This window comes from Styela clava, chromosome 14 (assembly GCF_964204865.1).
Source record: "Styela clava chromosome 14, kaStyClav1.hap1.2, whole genome shotgun sequence".
Lineage (NCBI taxonomy): Eukaryota > Metazoa > Chordata > Ascidiacea > Stolidobranchia > Styelidae > Styela > Styela clava.
In genome coordinates this window covers 724026-746847 of record NC_135263.1, presented here as the reverse complement: position 1 = coordinate 746847, position 22822 = coordinate 724026, and the positions used below count along the sequence as shown (strand labels likewise).

The 22822-nt window shown below is 37.8% G+C and overlaps 1 protein-coding gene across 1 annotated transcript in view; it reads right to left on the bottom strand.

Moving 5' to 3' along the window:
* The window catches only part of LOC120340659 (THO complex subunit 2-like), a 34561-nt gene continuing 11739 nt past the window's right edge, over positions 1-22822 (bottom strand). The window contains exons 12-38 of the mRNA XM_039408974.2: positions 22618-22653; positions 22023-22153; positions 20721-20822; positions 19468-19552; positions 18553-18646; positions 18148-18228; positions 17303-17399; positions 16579-16696; positions 14498-14677; positions 13907-14071; positions 13357-13497; positions 12835-12972; positions 11982-12126; positions 11414-11571; positions 10607-10735; positions 10051-10191; positions 9663-9722; positions 9023-9135; positions 8065-8165; positions 7781-7841; positions 6862-6950; positions 6078-6224; positions 4563-4600; positions 4025-4060; positions 3467-3578; positions 1827-1885; positions 1-1504 (exon numbers count right to left, since the gene is read on the bottom strand). Coding sequence (XP_039264908.2) covers positions 1448-1504; positions 1827-1885; positions 3467-3578; positions 4025-4060; positions 4563-4600; positions 6078-6224; positions 6862-6950; positions 7781-7841; positions 8065-8165; positions 9023-9135; positions 9663-9722; positions 10051-10191; positions 10607-10735; positions 11414-11571; positions 11982-12126; positions 12835-12972; positions 13357-13497; positions 13907-14071; positions 14498-14677; positions 16579-16696; positions 17303-17399; positions 18148-18228; positions 18553-18646; positions 19468-19552; positions 20721-20822; positions 22023-22153; positions 22618-22653 — 2814 coding nt within the window. The 3' untranslated portion in view covers positions 1-1447. The remainder of the gene's footprint in view (positions 1505-1826; positions 1886-3466; positions 3579-4024; positions 4061-4562; positions 4601-6077; positions 6225-6861; positions 6951-7780; positions 7842-8064; positions 8166-9022; positions 9136-9662; positions 9723-10050; positions 10192-10606; positions 10736-11413; positions 11572-11981; positions 12127-12834; positions 12973-13356; positions 13498-13906; positions 14072-14497; positions 14678-16578; positions 16697-17302; positions 17400-18147; positions 18229-18552; positions 18647-19467; positions 19553-20720; positions 20823-22022; positions 22154-22617; positions 22654-22822) is intronic.

Here is a 22822-nt window from a genome sequence, read left to right as displayed (position 1 = left end):
TTATCAATTTTTTTAATATCACAAAGACAAGGCAGGACGATACAATTAGAACCGACTAAATAACGGCAAACATATTTTAATAATCAGATGCAGGAATGATAAGACCAGAGAGATAAGAAATCCTAATGCATTTTAAACATTCCTTCTTTCCTGCACCAGAGAAAAGACTGATTTATAGCAATGGTAAAACAACTAGATTAAATCATAAACGAGAAAAAGGCCCAATGTATGTATTTTAGGATTCGCCTGTCTCATGCCATTTTTAGGTATATGAAGCGACAGATGTAGTTTTTGAGTTGAGACAGAATTTAATTACTATGCTGACGCCTTCAGTTCCTGGTAATAGAAGAATTAGAAGCTTCTTGGTTTTATATGTTAACAGCTTGTCATACACTGAAATAGCTATCCGTAAACAGACGAACTAACAACCATTAATTAAAGTGAGATACATTCACAAATTCAGTGCATTGGAGATTTCCACAAATTTCGGTACACCCGTAGTGTGTGTACCAAGTTAGGGTGTAATTTCATTCAGATTTTCCTTATTTTAGGTTTAATACGATTTTAGGGACTGTCAGTGTCAGCCAAGTGAATGTACCCCCTGCCCATAGGTTTCAGTTCCTTTATACAACTTGATGTAAAGTAGGCAACAAAATTAAGTTACCTCCATATTGGTACACTTCTGGAGCACCCAAAATTCTAATGTTGGGGAGGGAATTCATAAGGCATCGATCTATACAATATGATAAATATTAATCCAAAATTAGATCAGGATTTATTTTTCATTTTTTTCTGGGTTAACTCAACAATTAGATCAAGACTCGATATGCTTTTTGAACGATTTTTACTGGACACAAAGTGTACATATGGTACATTTTGCTCAATATTTGTTTGCAAAAAATCTTCGCAAATTATGGGCCAGTTAAATTCTCGGTTCTTGACGGACAAAACTTTTTTTTTCAATTTCCTTATAATCCTGATATTTCTAACAAAATTTTGACTAAATTATTTTAATTCATTGATATACTTCTATATAACACATGTCTATGTTATTTGTTTGCAAAAAATCTCCGCAAATAATGGGCCAGTCAAAATTCGTTACTTGACAGTCAAAACGACTAGAAGGCTAGTACTTTAAACTTTTTTTTTAATTTCCTTATAGTCCTGATATTTCTAACAAAAAATTTTGCCCTTTTTATTTTAATTCATAGATATACTTCTATATAACACATGTTTATGAGAAATTTTATATTCAATATTCTTCATGTCCATATTTTGAGCACTGTTTTGTATTTAAATCTTGAGAGAGGGTGTGCTATCTTTGTAAATCTTATTGCGGCAACAGATAAGCCATTCTTTCATTTGATAATTCTGCCAAAACAGTATATTACAATGATACAAAATAGTTTTAATTCAAGCTCTTTATTTATTCCATGCTCCAGTGATTTCAACGGGCATGGCGACTCCTTTCTCTACTTGCTTTGCGAGATTCTCTCTCAGAACTCTAAAAAAAGAACACGATTAACTAATAGCTAAGGCGTTAAGACGGCTGAATTACATGCCTAACTACGTCGGGCACACATGCAGGGTCTTGTATGTAGTGTGAGACATGATATAAGCATTGCATGAGAAAAAATGAGCCGGTGAGTTAAATTCAGCTGATTCTACATCCTGTCATAATTCTTGACAGTACAGCGCATCGGTTAATGTGTAGATACATGAAAATGGAATCGTATCAGGTTTCTAGTATTTGGATGGCCTTTTATACGAGATGTGGAAACGACACGAAACCCATAGTAAAAGGTACTTTCTTGTATGTAACCCACCTTCTTAGCTTTCTCCCCACCATCGGATTTCCTGTGCTTTTCTTTCACTCTGATTTCATCTGAAAAAGAATAAACCGTCAGTTAATAATGATCATAATAAGCTGTAGAAAAACATTTTTCGAATGGCGGGGTGCCCAACTAGGGGGGTGTAGACAATTTTTTTTTGGGGGGGGGGAGTGACGCTGATTAAAAATAAAAATATTTGTTAGATTTGATCTTGCCCGCATTATTTTGGATATTTACATTTCGAAAATTCTCATTTATTTCATTATTTACGTTCCATCCACGTATTTTTAACATGTTTTTTGAATAAAACATACTTTCACCTTACTATTTATTAATTGTAGCTTATTGTCAGCTAGTTTTTTTTTGAGGGGGGGGGGGGGGGGGGGGGGCGCGAAACTTTACAAATCCTAGAAAATGGAGAGCGGTTTGAAAATTTAGAGAATCACTGCTGAAAAAGATTTACAAAGCACAAGGAACCATGTCTGCTCTATGGGTTCGAAATTATTTACCTTTTACTCAAGAATTAATTTCGAGGATGGGGCTGCAAAAGATACTACAGATGTGAACTTGATAAGTTGGATCAGGGCTTCCCAAACTCGTGACACCGCACAGGACGCGCAACAAATTTTATGGGTCGCAAAGAGAACACCAATTTTACACAAAGTACTATACTATTGCACTTTTTCAGACATTTGATTCGAAACACAATTATTAAAACTAGTGTGAAACATAAATCTCACGATTCCGACAGAATACATGGGATCAGAGAAGCAGCACTCTTGCATAAAAATGCAAACTCAACGAAAGTAACGAAAAGTTTTAATATTTCGAAAGAGAGGTTGCAAGCTTGGTCGGAAACCCTCCGATAAAAATTTGTAACATTAGCACAGACAGTAACAAAGTAGGAAGCGCACTAGTCCAGCCCTAAAATAACCTGATTTGTTTTGTTGCCTAGAGCAGTGTTTTTCAACCGGGGTGCCGCGGCACATCGGTGTGCCGCATAATATTGTCAGGGGTGCCGTGGGAAATTCTCCAAATTTTGTGTCTATGCGGTGTAGCGCTCGGCAGAGTAATCATGTAGTACTGTTCTATATCAGACGGTGGCAGCATCAGGTGGCGATTTGCTTTTTTGTCTTTGTTTTTATTTGATTACTATTTAAGATGTCCAATTCAACATCTTTCTTCAATGTTGAAAAAGCTTATATCAACAATATAACACTTATATCGTGAATATTAGGTCTTTTCCCCATATTTTCAGCTGATCGTGCGCTGCCAGATTTTCTCAATGAAAAAAGTGTGCCTTGGCTCGAAAAACTCTGGCTCAGAGTCTTGTGGGTGTAAATAGGTAAACAGGGATTGGTGGGCTCGGCGGTTTGACTCATTGTGCTGACTGTAAGGAATACCTCCGCCATTACTCTGTGTGGGTTCCCATCCCGCAAGAGGATTATATGCGCGAGCTGAAATGCGCGGAAGGATTGCTAGACTCCTCACTGTCGTAGGGTGGTCCATGTCATCACTGGTCAGTAATGGCTTCCTTCATCATCATGAATCTAAAACAAGTAACCGCCAATCTATCTCTAAAGACATCTCGCATGGACTCCTCTGTTCCAGAATACCAAAAAAACTTTATTCACCTGATCCATTCTCTGTCTTTATTCTCTTCGACTCCTTCCCCATCGATTCCCTTTTTGACTTTGATGATTTTCTTTCTTCGTCCAGAATGTCTCGCGATGAACTTTTTGATCTCTACAAAATGAAGAAAAGATTGATGATCAAAACCATCATTTGTATTAAAATATACAACCTAGTGCCTCTAACAGGCACTGATAGCTGATTTTATCTATCTATCACAGCTGTTCCTGGAATAACTTTTTTTTAGAGCTCATCGGAAGACATTATGACAATTAAATTACTTTATTCACAACTAATTTTTGGAAAAACTAGGCAATGTTTACAACCATGCTTAAACATTAGTCTGAGCAAACAAATTGCGATTGTTACATCATCGTTGACTTTTTGCTGATTGGTCATTGTTACAAAAATAAAAAAGTAAACCGATGACCAGAGAAACATCGATTATGTGCAAAAATTTCCAAAATAGAAACACAAATAATAAAACTGTTACATAGATACAAATTTCCTGGTGATATTTTAGCGATTTGTTCTTAAAATAACAAATCAAAAGTCTATACCTTTTCTGATTTTTCTCTCTTCTCCAATTTCTCTGCCTGTTGTGGACAAAATAGAATGTGATGTCATATTATGTTGAGTTTTCATCTCCTTGTGATGTCACAGTGTGTTTTCTGGACAGGAAACTCACAGAAACAAGTTAGCAAAAACAAAAAACAGTGGAAACAAAGAAAATAAAAAATGAAGAAATTGAATGCAGTTGGTTCACTCTCCGCAATGAACAAGGCTCAAGACAAGCTACTGATTGAAGCTTCGTAATTCTCAAACTTCCTCGGTCCGCTAGATGTCTCCAAAACATCAACACCATCAAGTCTCCCACTCTCGTGTCTTGATTACAGCTTTAACGGATATGCTTGAGTGCCTTTGGTTACGCTTGAATAACATTTTTTTCCAAAAGAAAGCGGAAGCAAGAATATAAAAGTCCTGAAGATTTTGGATTTCCAGAAAAATTCTGTACAAATTTCACCACGAAGATTGAAAAAAATATACTTCCCAGTGTCGCTGTCACGATTGAATAGTCGTGGCATGTTGGGTACTGACCTTTATATCAGAAGCATCAATCTTGCGGCGTTTACGTTCTGTAATATAAGAAATAGTCAAGAATTTTTAACTTTGTAAATTTCAGATTCCTCATGCATATGATCCAGATATAACCAGGGCCGGCATAGATATGAACCCAAAAGTAAGGACATCAGGAAAACACATTGATAAAATAACGAGAATATCGGTCAGAGACCGAAGACTTATCGATCGAAAGTTGAGGGATCCCCCAAAACAGCGCTCTTACTCCATAGTGACACCGTGTGTCCCATCACTAATTAATCAATAACTTGCTAATTATACGACATAATTCATCGAAAATCAACAGGCTTCTGTTCCGAACTATGATGAATGCACATGCAAAATTTGGAGCAGATTCAACCACGCCTTCGTGAGATATCGCGTGTATCTAACAGACAAACAGACAAATACCTATCAACATACTTACCGATCTTAAGATCGATAAGTAACAAAGAATATGATACTAGAAAGGATTTCTCCAGCAGTTCTTTATTCTTGGGAACTATCTGTTCAATCTCACCGCTTTGGCAGTCACTCTAGTAGGTTACTGCTGCACTCATCAAACCCGTGAGATCTTAAATTATTCTACAAGTCAACTGCAAAGCTCTAAATCATTACTGTATTTTTATTCAAGTTACCCTAACTGAATTTTGCCGGTAGGCTATTGTTTTGTCTAGAAATAAGGATAAAATTATTTTCTAAGACAAACACCTTCAAAGGACAAATCTTAGAGATAAGGTCGTTATGGCAGCCCTGACTATAACAATACAACGGCTTCAAACTGAAAGCGTGAAACTCAAAAAAGCTGTTTTAAGAAAATTGAGAAAGAATATATTTTTAATTTTTAAAACTTTATATTATTGAAATACCTATTTGAATATCGATTCAAACTATAAATAGGCACAAATTTCTTTGTAATATTAACAAATAAATATTTTTTGAAATTTTAACATTCATCCTTGAAACCCTCAATTAGCATAAGACACGATTTGGATAATGAAGGAGCCCGTAATCCAAGCGGTTGCGTAAACCACCCTACGACGAGAAGAAGCCCAGCAATCCTCTTGCACATGATTTGAACCGGCGAACTCACTCAGGATAACGAGAGGTGCGGTGACGAGCGAATTTATAGTGCTTAGCACGATGTGCCACACAGTCAAGTTAGGAATGCATGACCTCGGACAGTTTCCAAAGTTACTCCGAAAGCCCTCCAGCAGGATGACGCACCCAACTCAAGAGAGCACATGGTCACAGCTGGTTGCCTACAATCAGTCAAGTTTAACTGATGACATCACTGATCGGTTACGCGAACTTGGAGATAGTTCAGAAATACTTTCGCACATGACTATCCCTTGCAGGAATCAAACCTGCGAACTCACACAGGATAGTCAGACATAGGATGGCATTAGAACTCTTAACATTTGGAATGGTGTGAAATTTGCCAGGCTGACATTTTCTATTTATGTTAAGTATCATCATCAGCATTTCTCCTACCTCTCTCTTCAGTATCCAAAGTTCGAGAACTGCTTCCCGATCTATGTTTTTGCGGAGATTTCATCCCAGATTTCCCAATCGATCGACTACGAGTAGATTCCTTGGATTCGAACCCGATGCTGCTGGAACGATGATTACTTGCATCACCTGGGGAGTTTAAAAGTTTTAAAACTCGTTTCGGACAAAATGAAAAGACAGATAGGTTACATACCTTTACTCTGAACATGTCTCTAAATAAGCAGCGACTGACACCCGAACGGTCACTACTTTGTAATATGACATGATAGGAACAGTCTCAAAGTCACTCCCTACAAGGCTCTTCTAAACTAATTAGCTCATATGAGCTAATAATTTGGAATGCAAGACAGGGTGTAGTCAGAGGGGTTGGGGGGCCTCTCCCCCCTCCTTTTTAATGTAAAAAAGCTTTTTTTTCTGTGCCATGAATAGCAAATTTTCGTAGCTTGAAAATTTTTTTAGACCCTCAGGACCACGTGGGTCTAACTTGACAATTAGCAATTTCACAGAGCGCCACAAAAGTATGAGAACCAATATAGATTATGGAGGTAACTAACTTTGTTTGCCCACTTTACATCAAGTTGTGTAAAGGGACTGAAACTTGGGTAACACAGACAGCCCCCGAACTTGTAATAGAAATAAAATAAGGAAAATCGGAATAAAATTATGGCCTAACCCTAACCTGGTACATACACTAAAGAAATGCCATTTCAAAGTATTATTACAAGAGAAGATGAGACAATCCAATAGGAAAATCGTGAATCCTCACCTGACGCCATCTTGTCTTTACTTCTTCCTCTATCCTTTGACTTTTCAGTTGATTCCTTCTTTTCCTTACCAAGAGATTTTGAACGACGACTGAAAAGCGAATAGAATGAATGTTAAATTGGTATTTTAAAACGTTTTTCTCAAAGTTAACAATCTCACATTTTAACATTAGTGGCTGGGGATTTGTACATAAGTTCCGCATGTTCCATGGACCTTTCCCCGACCTTTGACCCCTGAAAAATTCTTCCTATACTCTACCATTGCAAAATTTTCGGGGTTATTTTAAGAGTGCTATTGCGAGTTGGCGCCTGTAATATGGGGTATGTGTTTCAAACCATCATTATGATTTATCGCATACAACAATCTGTTTTTTTTAAAAGTACCGGTAAAGAATTTTAGCCTAGTCTATCACACTTATTTCTACACAAATTTTTTAAAACTGCAATTAAATTAAAACTCCTAAGAAGACAGAGTGATCATTGAATTATCTGATTTATATTTAAGTTTCCGAAAACAACAGAAAACTAACGAATAGAGTTCAAAAACGCAGAAACGAGGTAATGTTTACGACCACGCTTGATAATCTGTCTGAGTGAAAAAGTGTCTGAGCGGATGCGAAAATGGAGCATTGTTACGTTACATTTTGCATCTTGCTGATTGGCCAATGTCAGGAAGTAAAGAAGGAAGTCGATGCTCGGGGAAAGGTCCATTGAATCAGGTCGGTTTGTCCACAATATATCTACAGTACAATGTTAAATTGGTATCTTCTAATTGCTTTACACACTCCTCGCAGTTTGGAGTAAGTCGAGTATGTTGATGTCGCATTGAATTTATATAGCCAGGGCAGTTTTGGGGGTCGACCCCCCCCCCCTCCCATTTAGATGTATATGTACAACTTTAGCCTCAAGTCCCTAACTTACCTCGCATCTGAATCAGTCTTCACTTTCTCACTGCTTGATTTGGAAGCTTTGGCTGCTTTTTCTAGAGAAAAAGAAAAAAAATTGTAGAAAATAAGAATGTATCATGCAGTACTGCATTGTGCACGTCAGTTTTCTTAATTGCGTCTGCTATTTAGACACCGGCCCACACCAGTTCAGAACGTCCACCTTTTGAAATGAAAAAAACCCAGTCGGACCTGCTAGCTGATACAGTGAACTTTTCAATTAGAAATTTCTGAACCCCCTGATACACAGAAAACTCATACCTCCAGTAGCTTTAGTGTTAGCTGGTTTTGTCTGGTCCTTGAAATGAAATTCATGTTCTGGAACCATGGTTGAACGACGGGCTCTGAGTTGTCCTGAGTAGCTGGAGAAGAAAAAATTGTTTTTTTATAAATTATTGTGGAGCTCTGTAAAAAATGTTTTTAAACGTTGTCTTATCGTATAGCGGTTCCCAAACTTTCTGTTCATGCGGCGCCAAATTATCAGGTAAAAATGATACCGCGCATTGACAGAAAAAAACTCAGTTTTGTGATTGCAACAGATCACCATGTAACAGAAAGTAAAGTAAAATGAATTTATTCATTGATTTAAAATAAAAAACAATAAAACATTTGTTATAAATAGAAAAAGGGAAAATATTCAAACATTAATTAGTTTAACACAATTCTGTTAATTTTCGGGGCGCACATCAATGTGCCCCGTCCCATGTGGGACCCGCTGGTAAACAATTTTGTATATCGTTCTGTTCATTGTTTATCTTGCTTTTTAGCCCAATACACATACATATATTTGAGTCAGCCATCTGTAACTGATGACATCACTGGTCATGCTCAGCCATCTGCAACTGATGACATCACTGGTCATGCTCAGCCATCTGTAACTGATGACATCACTGGTCATGCTCAGCCATCTAACTGATGACATCACTGTCCATGCTCAGCCATCTGTAACTGATGACATCACTGTCCATGCTCAGCCATCTGTAACTGATGACATCACTGTCCATGCTCAGCCATCTGTAACTGATGACATCACTGGTCATGCTCAGCCATCTAACTGATGACATCACTGTCCATGCTCAGCCATCTGTAACTGATGACATCACTGGTCATGCTCAGCCATCTAACTGATGACATCACTGGTCATGCTCAGCCATCTGGGAAAATGCTAGTTGCCAGAAATACAATGAAGATACAGTTGAAAAGAATGCACTATACCTACCCCATTGCTAATGCATATAAATCCGGCCTTTTCTCTTTCTCTTCTTTGATTTTTTCGACTCGTTTCTCGAGAGCATTTCCAAGAGACGTTACCATGGGAAAGAAAGGGAGGATCTGGAAAGTGAAAAAATTATGTAACTGTAGCTTATAGGAATATGGGACAATCAGTAATCGGCGGTTCAATCAGTAGTAAGTTATAAACGAACGGTATTTCAGGGCGAAGGGATACGCGAAAAACCAATACTGGTTATCAGGCAGAAGCACTCATAAATTTAGGTAATCCTGAAGTATGCACACCAAGATGTCGCACAACCTGAACCCTAACCTTGTACACAACCTGAGTTCAGGTTGTGCGTCATCTTGGTGCACATACTTCAGGAGGTCCTAAATTCATAGGTCTAACGTTAACTTATAAAAAAAAAGTTAAACTATTTATGATAATTGAAAAAAATACTCTGACTATCTGATATAACAGCTTCAACTGCTTCAACAAAAAAAGACGACTCCCGATGTCGTTTATGAAAATATAGTTGATTAGAACAATCTTATAAGTTCAAGCATAAAGTTACACCCAGACATGAAATTAGGCGGCAAGTGACTCACAAGACAAGTGAATGACAAAAACTAATTTTTTAGTTTACCTTTGTCAAGATGATGAGAGCATTCCTAATGGAGCAGTAATCCTTAGAATCGAGGCAAACCTAAAAAAAAAATTTTTGATGAAAAGTTTTGGATATGAATTCGTAAGTTGAACAGAACCTAAACTTGCTCAGATTTAAGAGTACTCCCATAGCGTGTGTGTACCAGGTTAGGGTTAAGCCATGTTTTTATTCCGATTTTCCCCTATTTTAGTTCTATTACAGAGACTGTATGTGTTAGCCATGTGAATATTCCTCCTGTCCATAGGTTTCAGTCCCTTTACACAACTTGATGTAAAGTAGGCGAACAAAATTAGTTCCCACCTATTGGTACACACACTTCTGGAGCGCCAATTAGGATATCAACAATTTCCAATAACAAAATCCTCACCACTGAAGCTTTTGTCAATTTGAACTGCCATTTGTGGCAAACATGACGGAAGTTCTCGTAATCCAAATGATTTGCTTTGCTTGCACCATCCGTAGCGTTGGTCCGAAGAACCGTCACAAATCCAGGGTAGTTCTTGCATTCCTGGAATAGGGATAAAGTAAGCTTAGAAAGTGGTATTTGTGTAGAATTATCAAGATTCTTGATTTAGATTCAGTTGAAAAACAGGATTCAAAAAGTGGTGGCTTATGAGGACAAATTTGAAAATTACTTAAAATCAGTCAGTTTTTTCAAGTTAAAAATTTTGTTCCCCGGAACTAGGAGCTGGTTTTTGATTGTCTAAGAGTCAGAGTCTTTTCAACTTTACAGCCCTGGAGGTCAGATCTCACCATCTTTAGGTCTTGCTTCATGGGGACTACACCCCCTAATACTCCATTGTCCCACCAATACCTAATAATTCCATATATGACCAGGGATGTATATAGAAGACTAATGAGATAAATGAGGCAATATGACTGAACAAAACAGACTTATTATATAGCAAATCTCTGATTTTTACCTTTTCATAGACTTCTTTCTCCTTGTGCCATCTCATTACAATCTCGAGCATAGATGCCAGAAATCTTCCATACCTTGAAGCTTCATTTTCACTGAAACATACGACTGTGTAGGAGATATCAGAGAAAACCTGGCAACATAAGAGTGAGGTTAATGTTTTTATACCAACAACTTCACGTGACCGCTTGTCGATTACCGCTTCCTCCAATATCAAGTTTTTGCATCTGAGACAAATAACTGGCTAACTAATACCATACTGGACATGGATTGGTAAGTGGATGAGAGGCCGTGGTTTATAATATGATTAAGTCGTCTTAGCGGCTCTCCTCTCCCCCAGGATAAATATGTAATTTCTATGCCATGTTGTCAAAACCGTCAGCAATTTTGGAAATACTGTTTTTCTGTGCAACATAGAAGATCAGGGGTGTGCAACTTGCTGCCCGTGAGTCAAATGCGGCCCTCAAAAAAAATTTGCGCAGTGCGCAGAGAAGTGACAAGTTTGAATAATGTGCGGCCCATGAAACTAATTTTTAATTTAGTAATTTCAATTCCGTTTTGTTGCAAAACCTATACCTGAGTCCAATTTATTATCTATGCCTATGACTTGACAATGACCCAACAGCTAACTTGTGCAAGTGAACAACGAAAGTCATAAAATCAAAAACTAAAAATTTTGTGCCTGCAACTACTAGAAAGCCTATGTTTTAAGTAAAGATGCGGCTCGCGGTTTCACCCAGTTATTTCTATTTGGCCCTTCTGTAGTAAAGGTTGCGCACCCCTGCAGCAATTATGATCACAAGTAACCCACCCGATCAAAACACAGCAATGTAGAGAAATTTGGTGTCCTTAGTAAATGCATGATCTGAATAAACTTGGCGCAATAGATGGCGTCTAGTGGTGAGAAAACACATCTTGGGAACACACAAAGCTGTAGAAACTTCGTAATGGCGTCATTCTTTGAAGTTTCTGAAAAAATATAAAAAATTCAAACAATGGGGTCTTAGGTATGAGATAAGGGCTTGAGCAAAATAGAACATTATATTTTTCTTATTTTGTATTTCCCTCAAGAAACAACCGAAGTTATGGAATTGGGCGCTCCAGAAGTATGATGAGTACCAATATGGAGGTAAATAATTTTGTTCGTCTATTTTACATCAAGTTGTGTAAAGAGACTGAAACCTATCAGCAAGGGTTAATTCATTTGGCTAACACAGACAGTCGCCAAACTTTTATTAGAACTAAAATAAGGAAAAACCCTTGTATTCTGATAAATTCATTCGGCATGACTGAAATCATTCAGCCATGTCCAAGTCACTGAAGCATGAAAATCTTTATTCAAGCATAACCAAAACTACTAAACCATAAAATTCTCTCACTTGCAAGGAACCATCCTTCTCTCTCACTTTTCAATCTTGCCCGAACTCTTGCTTTGTGATCCTCCTGTTTTCTTTGTTCTTCTTTTAATTTTGAAGCAAGAGATTCACAGCGTTCACGTTCACGACGTTTCCGTGTATCATGAGACTGAAAGAATAAGGAAAAATATAACATTGAGACCAGGAAACAAATTTAAAATAAAGGTATCAGTAAAAATTTAAATTCTGAAAGTGGATGGGTAATAAAACCTTTTTTTAAATTTTAAATTCAGTTGAGAAGTGTTCACGAGGTTTCTTTGTATCGTGAAATTGAATTGATAGGGAAAAGGATGCAGAATAAAATTGGAACAAAAAAACAAAAAAATCAGGGTTCATTTTATTCAAAAATTTTCAAGAACCATAATTTTACAGCAAGTTCAAATTCTGAAAGTGGAGTACTAAAAATTGTAGGTTTTTTAAATTCAGTTGGGAATTGTCTGCCAAAATCAATTCATTTTTGGCTGCTTCCTCAACAAAATTTGAAAACTTCAATACCAATATAAGACGAAAATGTAACCCTGGCAACAACAGGAAATATTGACAATTTTGTTGCTCGGGAATTAATTAACATAAATTCTGACAATTAGAATTCCATTAACTCATTATCTTGGTACATGGAAAAAATGACAGACACCAGACTCATACACTTACTTCCCAACACACTTGAACAAATACAAATCTTTATTGTCTAGAAAAATTAACGCAAAAAAAAATTTGAAATTGATCAGAATTCTCTTCAATAGCACAATAATATCACACGTTTGAATACTCAAAATTCGATACTGTCCAGGAAAATCTATAAATCAAATGAACCTACCCCTTCCATTAGCATTCCGTCAACCTGTTGCCTCAGTTTGCTAATTTCTCTGTCGTAAGCTTCTGTTGGGACCTGAACGTCGTACAAACTCAAAGACCAGAATGTTGTGTAGAACTGAGGAGAGATATCGTTCCAAACCTTTGAGAATAAATGTTTTTTCTGAGAATAAGTCGATAGCAGGGCTGTAGTGTCGAAAAAAATTTACATCCCAGGACTGACTACAGTTTCTGAGCCATTTGAAATATGGCTCAGACTTCAGGGTGAAAAAGCTTAGCAACAGAGCTCCAGCTTTGAGATATTCAACTGCAGATAACAAAAAACTTGAGCAGGCCAAAGATGTCAACTCAATGCTACTTCCTACATATACAATTACTATTAAGCAACGTTTCATTACAAATATAAAATAAAAAATAAAATGTACTAGAAAATAAAAGTAGTAACTTTTAGGATTTTGTTGAAAAAACAAGCAACCAAAAAAAATTTCAGGCAACCCATAGGTTGGGAAACACTCCTATAACCCACCTTATCTGGTTGTGTGCCTTTAATCATCTCACAGACCGGGTTCATCACACTCTGACATGCTGTGATGTATCGCTGATTCTTTTCTAGCGAGGAAGACTTTTGTTTCGACTTTTCTGAACGTCGAATCTCATCGTATTTCGACTAAAAATTAAATTAAAGAGAAAAGTTGAAATATGTGTACATGAAGGTGGGCTGTATCTGACACCTCGTCCCCAAAAATCCACACACAGACAACAATCCATGGCGCTCCAGAAGTATGTGTACCAATATGGAAGTAAATAAGTTTGTTCACCTACTTCACATCAAGTTGTGTAAAGGAACTGGAACCTATGGGCAGGGGATATATTCACTTGACTAACACAAACAGTCCCCGAACTCGTAATAGAACTTGAATAAGGAAAATCGGAATAAAATTATGGCCTAAACCTAACCTGGTACACACACTACGGGAGTACTAAAAAAAGAGTAATTCCCCAACCTACCACCATGAAACCCTTTAACAACATTTTGGCAAAACAAGGAAATACTTCAAAGATCTTTAAAAACTTACACTTATCTGATTAGCGTACATCGGTCTTGATAGAAAGTACGCAACGTCCACGGGAGTGTGATAATCTCTCGCCAGAACATCAATAGGTGGGAAACGCTTCACATATTCATCCATGCTTAGTTGGATTGAAAGAAAGTTGCCAAACTGGACTAGAGTATCGTGGCACTGTGAACAAAATATAAGTTTTTTTATAATATGGACAGAAATAGCAGACATCACATAAATCATGTAATTTACTGCAATAATTCTATATGGTCTCAGCAGTCACATGTGAAATGAATCCTCTTTACTTCTGAGTGAGTGCACCATCATAATTACATATGACTTTCAACACCCTGCCCTATTGGGTAAACAATGGCAAACCATAGAGATAACGGCCCTTCTAACAATTAGTGGCACCTTGAATAGCAGTGGTTGCTTTTACAGAGCTTTATTCAAATTGAACAATACATAAAAAATTGTAGTCAAAGCTGATGACTAAGATCAAAGCAATGCCCCACCCCTTAAAATGGGATGAAACTCACAGAACTGTAGCAAGTGAAATAGATTCTCAACTTGCAATGACAACTTGAAAAGAACCTTCAAACCAACCTGGTCTGTGAGTTTCCCAACCAATTTCAAATGTTTTTCTTCTCCCTCCTCGAAGACAATCGCATGCCTATGTTGAGATATTAGAACGCACATCGGTAATTCTAGTTTCTGGAGTAACAAGGCTTCTTTGAGTCTATTCGATGACTTTTTCGTGTTGCGAATTTGCCCAAAGTATCCTCCCTAAAGATTAAAAGTAATACTATTTATTTTATGATATTAGTATGTCTGAATTCCTATTTTTGCCAACAGAAAAATTGTGAATATCATAGAAAAAAGGATGCTCCCGTCTTGGTACACATACTACGGGAGTGTTGAAAAAGGAATGTCTGATTGAGTATTGATTATCAAACTTTCAAGGTAATAGCAAAGTATTCGAAGAAGTAATGTTATGAACCCCACGAGGGCGCTGTCGAGTGTATTATTACTCTGGTGATATGTTGTGATTTTGTTTTTCTGTTAATATTGATTGATTAAATTTGTATAATTTTTTTTTGTCATTCCCTCTTAAACTTCAGCCCACATGTGTCGCTGACTCGATGACTGTCAGTCTTTAGCGACTCCTTATCTATTGCTATGAATTCTCACTTGTATGAATTCTTTTGTGTATAATTACATTTTTACGATTGTCATTATACACGTTTGTCAATTTTTCGTGCTTTAATTTTTGTGTTGATTCTTGCATGATGGAAATAAATTATCTGAATCTGAATCAATATTCGGTCATTGACAACCGAAACCTAAAATCATTTAAACCTAATTAAGCAACACAAAACAGCAACTGAGACAGCCAAGTAGTTAAAAACTTTGGCCATGCAAACAGGAAGAAATACATTGGAATTAGAGCTAGGATCTAAGCCCGAATTTCGGGTCGGGCTCGGGCTTCTCTATCGCTGACTTTTTTGAATGAGGCGTTTCGACCGTGTTTTGGCCCCGAAAGATCGTTGTCTGCAGAAAAAAACAGAAGTTGCCTCATCAACACGATGTTAAACTGACTATTATCATATAATACAACCTTATATTACACGATCAGAATAGATATAATTAGCTTGCGCAGCACTCATGCTGCAATCATCATTCGCAAGGACAAGCCGATACAAAATCAATGGAGCGTAAAACAATAACAATGAAAGAAGTTAACAGGCAGTGTTGCCAGAAATAGACGAAACAAAATAGTACAAACGAGAATAACGGTTGGAAATCCGAAGACTTATCGATTGATAGTTAGGGGATCCCCAAAACAGAAACTGCAGTTTCGATTCATCCGCTCTTGTAACTTGCGCACTGCGCATCGCACACACACACTCGGCGGGTTTCAAAATTCTCTCGCTTTACAAAAATCTAGATCACTATATCAATAATTGATTGATAACTCGCTAATTATACGACATAATTCGCCCAAAATCAATAGGCTTCTGGTCCGAGATGAGATGAATGCACATGCAAAATCTGGAGCAGATTCAATCTCGCTTTCGTGAGATATCGCGTGCATCTAACAGACACACACACAGACAGACAGACAGACAGACAAATACCTATCAATATACTTACCGATCTTAAGATCGATAAGTAATAATACAATATCAACACACGCCACATACTGTACTAAACTCTTGCAATGACAATTCAAAGAACTCCTAAATAAAATAAGAATTTTCGGGCCTGCAAATCCAGTTAATTGGTCGAGTCGGGGTAGGATTTAATACCCACAGGCCTGGGTCGGGCTGGACTGGAATTTTTGGTCCCGATCTTACCTCTAATTAGGATTGCCCGCTCTGACTAGTTTGACATTAAATTTTAGAAAGCCCTTTTTCAAGATTTCGATCTAAACTATGATTTCTTAGGATGATTAAAGTATACCAAAAATAAGCATCAATCTCCAATTAATTCTGTGCCTATTTCGGCTTTCATGCATTCAATATGTTATTCTCTTAATTTGGTTTCAGAGCTCAGGTCTAATTTTTTATCACTATAAATCTTTTATATAGTTAACAGCCGCATTTGGTCATATACTTCCTTGTTCGCAAAATTTTTATCCAAGGGGTGAATTTATCCCCATTTAAGAGCCCTTTAGTCACACCCACCTCAGCTTTCAGCAGCTCTCCACCTCCCAAGGCTTCCAATTGGTCTCTCGTTACTTCTTCTGAAATCTCAATTCCTGACATTTTCTGAACGACCTCCTTCAAGATCAAAAGATCAAGACTGAAAAATGAAAAATAATTGAAAAGTCATCCAATACGACAAATACTAGGACTTCCACGTGATAGAAAAAACTATTTGGCACTCTTTTCGTCAAACTCAAACGTTGTCAATGCCGCAACTTCTACTCTAATGTCAGTGCCTATTAAAACTCCCAGAAAACCACTTATGATGCAATAATCTAGTTTTTACTAAGAAGAAGACGAATGAAATAGGAACAATGCAATAATTCAGTCCATGACAAAATGGAAAGAACTTGAATGCGACCTATTTTTACCGCTCTCGACTTATACCTAATGTGATGTGGAATTTAGTGAGTAGTAATCGACTTTATGTTCCCAGACTTTCATAAAATCCTCAATTTTTCTAGAAAAACTTCTGTGGCCACTTTGAATCACAGGAGCCAGAGCTCCGATAACAAAAAGCCTCAGGTTGCCGATCTGTGACCGACCGTACCCATGCATGTGTGACAAATTGATCGGTATCTATCCCCATACCAGACATGGGATGGTAACCAGACAAAAGGCCGTGGTTCGCCATGTGATTACTCAACTTATTGGATGTTCTCCCCTTTAGGACGAATAAGAAAATCGTACGACAACACTCCACCTTTTTCCAGCTTTCAACTGATTCGCAACATACTGTAGGAGGCCAGACAACTCGATTGTATATTTCTTGAACACGGCTCCACTGAAGGATGCAAGGCCTACAAGGATATAAAACCAGATAAATTAAAGGCAAGGAATTGGATTACCTTGTCAGAACAGCTAGATCAGAGGAATAGCACATGGAGATAACCTCCAATTTTTTGACACCCTTATTTGTCAAGTCGCTCGCGCTCTGCTTCAAAAAAAACTAGCTAGCAATAAGCTACAAATAACAGATAATAAAGCGAAAGTCCTTCGGGAGCCCCCTTAATTTTCATTAGCCCCTCAAAGAGGCACACCCCATCGTCTGGGAACCACTGGTCTAGTTCAGGGTGGTCCAAACTCAGGCCCGCGGGCCACATTCGGAGAGTAATCAAAAAATCGCATTTTGTGTTGTTTCGTCATAAAATTTATCAGAAAAATCTTTTGACGTATTGTCATCACTATTGTCACTGAATTAAATAGTAATATGGACAGCTGGGGAAACTAGCGAAATTGAATGATGCGCTTGGCGGTCTAAATTGTTATCTGGCTTTTTAACTTTTTGGTCTGGAATATATGCAAACAATATAGGCATTATAGAAAACTAAAAATCGAATGCGGATTCTATTAGCCTAGAATGGCTATGCCTGATAACTATGTGTTTGCACAATAAAAGTGTTTGTTTTGTATTGCACTGTTTACCTATTCTTGGCACTATTGTGGCCCACGAACTATGCAAAAATAATTTAGTGGCACGCGGAGCCGAGTCTAGTTAATCTGAATTCTAGATGAACTATGTTAAATATAACTTATTCAACCACTTACTCTGTAGCCAATCTGATATATTTGTATCATCGTACTTCATTCTCTCCTTGAGAGGGTTCGCCAAAGCTTCAATGATACAAACTGTTACATGGAGTCATAGTTAAGGACATTTATAGTGCTTTCATGCTTGCAAAATTAGACTATTTAAATTCTTTATGAGGAAGGAGAGCAAAGCCTATAAAACAATTTGTCCATATGGGGTGCGGAAGCCAGTCAGATATGCGAATTAGGTAAACAAACCGACCAGTGGGGCTCTCAAACCCGAGAAAATGTACAAAAAGATGAAGCCTTAGTATGGAAATAAATAATAATTTTTTAAAGAAATTTTTTCCAAATTTTCCTCAAGAAAAATATAAAAATAAAATTTCTTAATTTCTAATTTCCGATTCAAAATATAAAGGATACAGGCCAATGCATCGTAAGAAAGATTCGTCAAGTATTTGAAGGCGTCCACTACTGGATTTATCATGTTGTCGTATCGCTGAATTTGGTTCAGAATCTGAAATAAAGAAAATGAAATACCATAAGCGAATAAGAGTATTTGGTTGTATTAAGATGGCTTTTCATTGTCTAGCACAGGGTGGTCCAAGATTGGCAGCTTCGCGGGCCACAAAATTACTTTTGCATTGTTCGCGGGCCACAATAGTGCCAAGAACTTCGCTCGTTTGACTTCGCTAGTTCGCCATAACACTAGTCAATTCAGTGACATTAGTGATGCAACAATATGTCAAAAGATTTTTTGGTTAATTTTATGACGGAACAACAAGAAATGCGATTTTTGAAATCCTCTTCGAATGCGACACGGGCCACAGATAATGAAGCGGCGGGCCACATGTGTCCCGCGGGCCTGGGTTTGGGCCACCCTGGTATAGCAATAAGATTATTGATACTTTGGGGTTATTGGTTGTATTAAGATGGTTTTTACGTATTTGATCATAACAATAGACTACAAGCCAGAATTCTACAAATGAGAAGTCTCATCCTGCAAAATTTGGGTTCGAGTAAACATGGATGTCTCATAAGATATGATTAACAAATTTATCTTGGGGGAAAGGAGTCCATGTCAGGTATGGAAATTAGTTTGTTTTCAGGAGCATGGACTTCATTACCGACCAGCGGTTATGTGAGCCACCCATGAGGAAACAGCAATCCCCTCGCACATTCCCATCATCGCATGCAATTCAAACATACGAACCCCTGCAAGAGTAATCATAGGTGCGGCGGAGAGCGTATTCCTAACGCTATGGCACAACAATCACTTCGCCGCGCCATATAAATCCATTTTAACAAATCAGCTCCTTGAAGCTATCAAGTACTTACACAATCAAATAATACCACTGGGTTTCCATGGCTCAGCTTTCCCATCTGCCTCCCTGATTGTTTCACATTCTCTTTTGTCAAACGCCTGAAATATGGAATATTGAAGTAAAAAATCCAGTAATTCTGGGTAGTTTTATGGTGCTCCCGAAGTATGTGAGCCAAGATGGCGGACACCGGAACGTAGTGTGTGTACCAGGTTAGGACATAATTTTATTCCAATTTTCCTTATTTTGGTTTTATTGTGAGTTCAGGGACTAGCCAAGTGACTCTCGTAGTATCTGGACCTAAAATTATGCCCTAACCCCAACCTGGTACACATACTACGTTCCGGTGTCTGCCATCATGGTTCACATACTTCGGGAGTACCAGTTTTATTCAAAAAACAATCCCAGTATGACCAAAAATGCTTTCATTCGACTTCATAACTTTCCTGCTCAAATTAGAACTCATTAGATACACAATGTGTTCTACATGTTCTTCGTTGAAAATGTTCTGATTTAAGGCGCTCCCGTGGTATGTGCACCAAGATGGCGGAAACAGGAATGTAGTATGTGTACCAGGTTAGGGTTAGGCTTTAATTTCAGGTACAAATACTACAGGAGTCACTTGGCTGGTCCCAGAACTCGTAATAAAACTAAAATAAAGAAAATTGGAAAGCCTAACCTTAACCTGGTACAAATACTACGTTCCAGTGTGCGCCATCTTGGTGCACATAGCACAAGAGCGCCCTAATTTATGTATTTATTTCAAAGTGTATTTAATTAAAATTGTAAATTAATTGATGATCATAGCATTTACAAAACTCGAATTCATAGTCATAGTGTCATAACAGTGGACTCATACATCATGAATGAATTATATGTGATGCACTTAGTTCGAAAAGACAAAATCATTCTAAAACTCATAATATATGTTACCAGTCTATGATGGGTTAGCCAGTTATTTGTTTTCGGAAAAATGGACTTGATGACGGAGGAAGCTATATCCGACCAACGATTATGTGAACCACCCTACAGCAGCCAAAGAGTCCAGCAATCCTCTCGCACATTACCATCCCAGCATGCTATTGGAACCTGCGTACCCACGCAGAGTAATCAGAGATGCCGAGCGAATTCCTAAAGCTTAGCACGATTAGCTACATCGTCAGACCTTTACAATATGCTATATTTGCAGCTTTATTACTTCATAACTTGAATATAGCCCTGTTTTACACAAGATACACTTAGTTCGGAAAGACAAAAATCATTTCTAACCTCATAATATATTTCGTTCTGTCCACAGTCTTCGCTTGCATCAGCATTGTATCTGGATGTCGTTCGTAAACGTCGTTTTTCCACTCGCCGTACAGTCGGTACCTGGGTATGGTATATGAGGGTATGGTCTATTATAAAAGTTTAAAGGTGCAATGCACGGCGCTCCCGAAGTATGTGCACCAAGATGACGCACAACCTGAACCCTAACCTGTACACATACTATGTTCAGGTTGTGCGCCATCTTGGTGCACATACTTCTGGAGGTCCCAATGTTCAACATAGTCGGTAGCAAAATGAAAAGAGCCGCAAAGAATACAGGCAGTGACGCTTGACGAAAGTAAAAATTGTAATGAGCTGATTTATAAATTATCGTCGTCTCAGATTAAATCGAAGTGATTAATATCTTAAATATTACCATAACCTTATTACCATAACCAAGACTGACAGTGGCGTAGCCAGGGGGGTGGTTTTGCGTGTCGAAACCCTCCCCTTTTAAAATGCGATAAAAATTTAATCATTTTTCCGTAGCTTTAAATGCTTTTTGGTGTCCCCGAAGTATGCGAACCAAGATGGCGGACATGGGTAACAGGTTAGGGCATGCGATAATTTTTTTCCAATTTTCCTTATTTTAGTCCTATTATCAGTTCGAAGACTAGCCAAGAGCCTCCCGTAGTATTTATACCTAAAATTATGACCTAACTCTAACCTAGTACACATATTACATTCCGATGTCCGCCATCTTGGTTCGCATACTTCAGGAGCACCTGCTTTTTAGACCTCAAGACTAATAGGAAACACGCGTATTCCAGCGTTCGATCAGACCCGCTAGCGGTTTCGATCTAACTTTAGAAAAAAAAATTTCAGAACCCTCCCCCCCCCCTTTGAAAATTTCTGGCTACGCCCATGCAGACTGGGTGAATCAATGAGAGACCATTGTTCAGTGCACTTTCATTCAACCTTTGATGAAGGATAAGATTTCCACACGTTAGAGGAGGCAATGAGACGCCGAAATCAAATGTCAATCCACAACTTCATATCATGAGTTGTCATATCAACTTTTCTCAGTGCTCCAGAAGTATGTGCACCAAGATGGTTCACAACCCTAACTAGGTAGACATACTATGTTCAGGTTGTGCTCCATCTTGGTGCACATACTTCGGGAGCTCCCTTTTCTCCCCTCAAAGTTATTGTTGAAAATCAAATGGAAGTGTTATGTGAGGAGTTACAGATGCTGAGAGGGTTAGAATCTTGAACAAAAATTTAAACAAGAGATGTGTGACCAGAAAAAAATCGAAATATTACCTTTTCTGGTACGGCAGCATTCTCAGCATCACCCAGACTTCCTCAGACATGTTGGCGTTGCATTCAAGCAGTGAAAGAGCAGGAAGGAATACATTAGAAGTTGCCCCAAGGAATCCACCGTATACGGCATGCTATTAAAAAAGAATTTTACTATAAAGTTGCTTTAGTTCTCAAGTACTTTGATGGTGACTGAACGCATATTGTCGCATCATTACAGGCTAGTCATCCACCGAAAACTGTAATATGCGTTGCTTTATTATTATTTGTATCATCATTATTTCTTATCGATATTGATTGGAAGTATGTTGATAGGTATTTGTCTGTTAGACACTTTCGTATGTTACGCGATATCTCACGAAAGTGAGGTTGAATCTGCTCCAAATTTTGCATGTGCATTCATCATATCTCGGATCAGAAGCCTATAGATTATGGATGAATTATGTCGTATAATTAGCAAGTTATTAATTAATTAGTGATGGGACACTGATGACATGGAGATATTTCAGAAAAAAATGAGAAAAGTTGGAGATAGCATTGGGTGTGTGGTTGTCAACTTTTTAAGTCAATTGTAGACGTACCCCCGAAAATTACTCACCCATTGTTTCTGTTGTTCCTCGTTCGCTTCGTGATACTGTAAATTGGAAAAAAAATCAATTGTTAAGCGATTAGGCATTGGGAGCGGTCATGTAATACCAAAATGATCGACGTCAGGGATGGCCAATGCAGAATACTTCACTATTTCGAATACATTCGAAATTATTCGAAAATGGACTGAGAAGATATTCGAATACTTTGATATT